At 26.8% G+C, this 6912-nt stretch overlaps 1 protein-coding gene across 1 annotated transcript; it reads left to right on the top strand.

The window, feature by feature from the left end:
• Nucleotides 1-1887: 1887 nt before the first annotated feature.
• LOC8270527 (14 kDa zinc-binding protein) lies at nt 1888-6012 on the top strand. The gene is made up of 5 exons (XM_002520540.4): nt 1888-2043; nt 2293-2350; nt 3252-3341; nt 5284-5401; nt 5530-6012. The coding sequence occupies exons 1-5, from the start codon at nt 1919-1921 to the stop codon at nt 5595-5597; spliced, it is 459 nt and encodes a 152-aa protein (XP_002520586.2). The 5' UTR covers nt 1888-1918; the 3' UTR covers nt 5598-6012.
• Nucleotides 6013-6912: the final 900 nt, after the last annotated feature.

Genomic DNA, 6912 nt, shown 5'->3' with positions numbered 1-6912 from the left:
AAACAAAACAATAAATATTAAATTATTATCCTTACAATAAAAAATATAATGATTATTAATAATTAGAATCATTATGAGATATAATAAAATAATTATTTCAACCACAATTATAAATTTACACTATATCTTTTAATTAAAAAATTAATATTAAATAGTTAATATTAATAATAATAATAATAATAATAATATTATTATTATTATTATTATTATTATTATTATTATTATTATTATTATTATTATATCTTTTCGTTTTATATTGGGTTCAAATACATTTATATTTAGTTATAAGAACTAAAATTCAACATTCAAAATTTAAACTTTCTCAAATTGGATTTTTCTGTTTTGCCATTATTTGGTCTAAACCTATCAATAATATTTGTTTAGAGTTTTATTATGAACTTTTCATCATTATGAATGTCAAGAGCTTATGAGGAGTTATTTATTCTTTCACATAGATTTTAATTTTCTATTTGTTATTGATGCTCCATGGAAAAGCTTTAGGATTTAAATTTAATTACTTCATGTCCAAATAATTAAATAGTTCTAATATAGTAACACCTTATTATCTAATACGTTAACATATTTTTTTATCTTAGAACTACCGGTTCTATGGCTGTAAAGTAATTTATATTTCGCATTATTTTTATTTTTCAATTAATTTCAAATTAGATTTCATATTTATATAGTAAATTATAGTTGATATTAACTATTTAGTTTTCTTTAATTAGTTGGAGAGTTTCACTATGCAAAATGCTTGTAATTCATTAAAAGTAATAGAATTATCTTTTTGAGTCAAAGTACGTGAAAACAATGAAACTATGCAAGAAACACTCTTATTTCCTTTATAATTAATAGTTACTTAAATAATAGTAGTTTTTCATGCATGTAATATTTATTTATTTATTTTTTAATAAAATAAGCTTTTATTTATAATTAATATTAAAATTCTAATAGAGTTGGACTTTTTAAATTAAATTTATATTTATTAAATTGATAATATTATTTATTTTAAATTAAATTAATTAAAAAATAAATAATATTTTTGGTAACTTATTTTTATTTTTCACATATATATATATATATATATATATATATATATTATATAATAATAAAAATTAAAAAAATAATAAAATATAAAAATAGAGTCAATTTGGCCATGACTTTATTGCTCAGATTCAATTTAATCATTTTCTAAATTTATAGATATTTTGGTCTAAATTTTTATATATTTAACTCAAATTAATTCTGTATTTTATAAAAATAAAATAATAAATTATACTCTCTCTAAAAGAGATTGGATACAAGAATTTCTTTTAATTATATATACTAAATTAAATTATTTAAATTAAAATATATATATATATTAATATTTAAATAAAATAAAATAAAAAATAATTATTGCTACTTTTTACTTTTTATTGTTCTTATTTTTTTTTCTAACGAGAGTGGTTTCAATTAGAATAATGGTAGTAATGACAACTTATTATTTAATTATATTAATTTTATTAAAATTATAATATTAATTTTTAAAATTATTATAAATTTTTTATTTTTTTTATTTTTAGGAGAGAGTAACTCTCATGCCATCTTTTTTTCTAAAATAGAGTTAATTTAAGTCAAATATATAAAAAATTAAAGTTAAAAATTTAAAAATTTAAAAAATAACTAAATTAGCCAAATTAAACTTTATTTTTAAAATATATTTAACAACTACATTTTTTTTTTCTAAATTTTTTAAAAAGGTTGACTCTAAATTTATTTTTAAATAAATAAATTAAAAAATCTTTTAAAAGTCTATAAGAAGAAAACAGAGTATAATTTTAAAGTTTGTCTCCTCTAAAGAAGATTTTAAAGTTTGTCTAGCTTCCCATTCTTTTTATATTTGGTATTATAAAAACAATAATTATTAGTTTATGGTATGGATAATAATAGGCCTAATGAGGGGAATATAAAACGCAGAATAGGCGTATTATCCTCTCACATCATCATGGCTTCCGAGAAAGAGGCTGCTCTTGCTGCTATTCCCTCCGATTCTCCTACCATGTAACCCTATCTACCTTTCCTTTTTTCTCATTTTATTGAATGATCTAAATTAATTGTTTATGTGGGAGTAATTTAATCCTTATCATGTTTCAAATGTTGATTCCTACTTAGAGTAAAGTCGATTCTTTATTGTTTCTTATAAGCTGATGCTTACTAATTTGCAGTACGTCTGATGGTATGCTTGTACTGTGCGATTCTATGAATAATTATTTTGCAGACTTGATTTTAATTTTTTGTTTTGGTTTGTAGATTTGACAAAATAATCGACAAGGAAATCCCTTCCACTATTGTTTATGAGGATGATAAGGTGCTTAGCTGCTATTTGCTTTGTTTATTATGTTTCCTTCATTAATTTACTGGTAACCTTTTCTTTTCATTCAAAGGGCACTTCTCTATTTTTACTACCATAGGTTACTGTTTATGGAATACTTTGTTGGGGTTTCTGTATATATATATATATATATATATATATCATTTTGTCTTATTGAAGCCTCATGATGATTTGAATAATAGGAGGCTTTAAAAGCATGAATTTTAATAATTCACCTTATACATATATATATATATATATATATATATATATATATATATGTTCTCATCAAGGAGCCTTCTTGATTAAATTTAGTTGTCTTGGTTTTTGATTTCTTTATCAGTACATATATATTTTTTCTTTTCAGTTGAGTCACCTTTTGGATTAAAGGACCATTTAAATTGTATTCTCATTTATTAGAAATGATTTAGGGCGTATATGATTAGTCTACTTAAATGGGATATAACTGGTTTGTTCGCCTAGCTGTCAGATCTCATAACTTATAAATTAGAACTTGATTACAGAATCCAGATTCTGTCGTAATTTTTAAATTTTTTGAGAACGCATCATACTAAATCTGGTGGCTTCATATGCTCCACTTCTCTTGTGTTTGAAGTATTTGTCAGTAAATATTTACTAACTCAACGCTGTTTATGGTTGTTATTAAATGTCAATAACATGATAAATTTGCTAGCTTATATCTACTTCAAACTAACTCTTTCTGTTCTTTTATTTTCCTTTAAGTATTATTATTATTATATTACTATTATTATTATTATTATTATTATTATTTTTCTACTGTTTTTAGTTTCTTCTGATCATATATGTATATATATATATATCTGATAAGGAGGCTCTGCTGTTTGATTTTAATTATTCTTACTCTTTTTACTTTAAGGTCCTCGCTTTTAGGGATATATCTCCTCAAGCTCCTATACACATTATAATTATTCCCAAAGTCAAGGACGGTTTAACTGGACTATCAAAGGTACCCATAGCTGTTTTAATTTGCTTTTGTTCTTTGAATAGTAGTGGCTATAGTTTTCTGGAAATTGTGCATGAATCAGCTACTCCTTTAGTTAATTATATCACTTTTGGTTACTCTTGATAATTAAGCTGAGAGACTGATTTTATTAATCCTATTACTGGGCCTGCCAAACATTACTGTGATGGTTCATATAAGACCTAGTAAGGTTGCTCAAGGTTCAAGAAGATTCAATAACAATCCCAAACAGGTCTTTTATTGAACTGAAACCAACCTGGTAATATTGGTTAAGTAGCAACTCTGTTAGCTGTTACAACTATTTCAGTATATCATATTTCGATGTTAATGTCTACCAGTAATTCTGTGTCCTAACCACAGCTTCACCTATTGGCATGCTAAAAGAAACTCTCAGTGTATTCACTGATTGTAAAATGTAACGTAAAAATATCACAGCAGAAGCATTCAATCACTTGATCATTCCACACAAAATATGAAGTCAGAACAAATGGAAAGTAGCGAAGGTTTGTTTTGGACAACTCATATTAAAATCAAGTGAAGGTAAAGTTTGTGGGTTAAAATCCGGAAGTCTTGATTTCCCTAGCCCCACAACTTCCTCAATCCGAGGAAGCAACTTATTGAGGGTGATTAGAAAGTTTAATTTGAGTAGAAGTAGGATAAAGTGACCTAAATGATATTCAATTGCTCTTAAACTAAGATGTATAAACATTATTGTGTTCTATATATATGGTTCATGAACAGACAAAAATAAAAAATAATAATACTAATTCCACATCTTGGATAATTAATGGTGTGTGAACCAGATACTAAAAACTGTGATTTCCAAGTAAATAATCTTCTAGCAAATATCATTTCCTGATATGCAATTTATTTCTTAACAAATGGGTATGTTTGAAACAAACAAGGCACTAATAAAGGACCCAAATATTTTCAATAGGCATCTTTCTACCCTATTGGCTAGGCCACATTGATTTCATTGGATGAGTTTCTTGGGAGCGTATTGTTCCAAAAGGTGAGAAATTCAGAAAATTTATATATACTTGCATAACCAGCAAGATTGGTGCCATTTTGTAGTGAAACTGGGTCTTTGATTGCAAGATAGGCCCTTTATTGAGCCCTTGACACACCTCATTGAGCCCCTATATACCCTTTCATTGAGCCCTGAACACTGTAAAAATTCAGTAGAATAAAGCCAAGGTTTATCCACCGTGATTTGAGCAAAGGCTAAATTTTCTCAGACACTGTTAATAATATTGTACATTACTGAACTCAAATAAAGCACCTTAGACTATATAATATGACAGTTTAGCATGAAGCTAATTGTCGACAAATTTTAAGTTACTATCACAGTATGATTGGATTAGGGAACTAGCATTGGATTGGAGAAAGATATGCAGAAACATTTTGCAGTTATGATATCAATGTATTGTAGTTCCAAATAGCTTGAACTAAATCATCAAAATTTTTGGATGCTGCATGCAACACATATCTATGGTGTTTGATTTAACTCATGGAGATTACACAGTGAACAAGCATGTATGTGGTGAATGGAAGCCATAGGTTTCTGGCCAGGACCTCATATATTGTCACTAGACTCTCCATTATTTCCTTTTATCCTAAAAATTTGTATACTATTTAAGCCTTCCATTAGTTCAGAAATTCCCTCCATAACACTTTACGGATAGATGCATGTGAATGCAAGTAGCAACCTTCAAGTTTACATATTACATATATTATTACGTTGGAAGAGCCGTGTCTTTTGCTTATCTGAACCCACTGTTGTTGCTAATCCACTTGAAAACCCTTGTCTTTGTGCTATCTATTTGTAATGAAATTGAGCAATTTGTTGCCCCCTTTTTGACGGTGTGCATGACCTTATCTTTGCGCTATCTGTTTTTAAGTATTTCATATGCATTGTGTTTCTTAGGCTGAGGAGAGGCACGTTGATATTCTTGGTCGCCTACTTTACACTGCCAAGCTTGTTGCTAAGCTGGAAGGACTTGAAAATGGCTTTAGGATTGTGATTAATGATGGACCGAGTGGATGTATGTCTATACTTCGTGCATCAAGTAGAATGACTATTTAATTTAACTCTTAAATTCGAATATGGCGGCTATATTGAGGCAAGCGTCAGTATGTATTAATCCGATTGTTAATTTATTTCTCTTTGCAGGTCAGTCTGTCTACCACATTCATGTCCATCTCCTTGGGGGTCGTCAAATGAACTGGCCCCCTGGTTAAGACGGAGTCATCAATGGATGGACACATCAATGGTTGTAGCTGCTTTTGTTGGCACAGAACTTGTATTTCAGAAAAAATTAACCTGCAGTTACGATCTGGCATGTTATCTAAATAATCTGAGGTTTGCACTGTAAGGGTGAGCCATTTATGAGACCAGGTAGGAAAAGAAAACCTATTTTAAATACCTAATCAAAAGAAAGATATTCTAGGTGACATATAACTTTATTTGTGACGTCTGGGAGTGTTATTATATTGAGGATTGTTAGATTTCATTTCACATTAAGAATGCTTTTGGTAAGAAAATCTGTAACATTAAAAATCAATGGCATGGCAGGTGGCTAACCTCAAAATGAAAACAAAAGCCTTCATAAGGGGCAATATCTAAGCTTATATTCATGGTTCATGGTTCTTATTACTTTCCTTTTTCGAGTGACATGCCTTATATTCATGGTTCTTATTACCTTTTAGTACCTTTCAAGTCCAATATTCACTTTCTGTTTGCGTTCCTCAATTTCTTGATTTTGAAATGCGGATGTGACTTTGTTCTTTCTTTATACTTTTTTTTTTTAATTTATATTTGAGTCATTTCTTTTTCTTAATTATGGAAAAGTGCCTTCTTTAAAAGAAAAATAATAGTTATAAAAAATTGTCCACAATAACATGATAATTCACTAATTTCTTTTTATTTAATAAAAACTATATAGACATAGTAATTTCCTCTGCTTCACGCTTCTTTTTAACTAATAAAAATCACGATAATTTGTTTTAGCTATTCTTTATTATTTATATGATAATAAAAACCATAACACAACATTACTATTCACTAAATTTTAATAAAAACAATATGACATGACCGTTCAATATTTTAATCACATGGTCCAATAAATAATAAAGAATAAAACAATAAAAAAATGTAAGCTCTATAAATATATATAAAAAAAAAAAAGTTAAGATACATTTTTTCAATTAAATGGGTTAGAAATGTGCGTTTTGTTTTTGTTTGAGATACGCGTCTCTTACGTTCTTTATAGATCTAAAGATTAATCAAATTGTAATATCCTGAAGTCTTATATTATTTGACATTAATTTCTTAGAGGATATTTAGTAATTAGTCAGACGAATATTGAAATTGATAAAACCAAATAATTATTTAATATTTAAGACTCGACGGATTAATTATTTACCATAGAATTATTTTAATTATCTAATTATACTTTACTTTAATTTTATTTTATTTTACTTTATATTTTGTTTTATTACCTTAATTTATTTTATTTTTTATTTTGATATATTAGTTATTTGAATTAGTTAATAA

This window comes from Ricinus communis, chromosome 10 (assembly GCF_019578655.1).
Source record: "Ricinus communis isolate WT05 ecotype wild-type chromosome 10, ASM1957865v1, whole genome shotgun sequence".
NCBI lineage: Eukaryota > Viridiplantae > Streptophyta > Magnoliopsida > Malpighiales > Euphorbiaceae > Ricinus > Ricinus communis.
The sequence above is the reverse complement of the archived record's forward strand: the minus strand, read 5'-3'. Positions and strand labels throughout refer to the sequence as shown.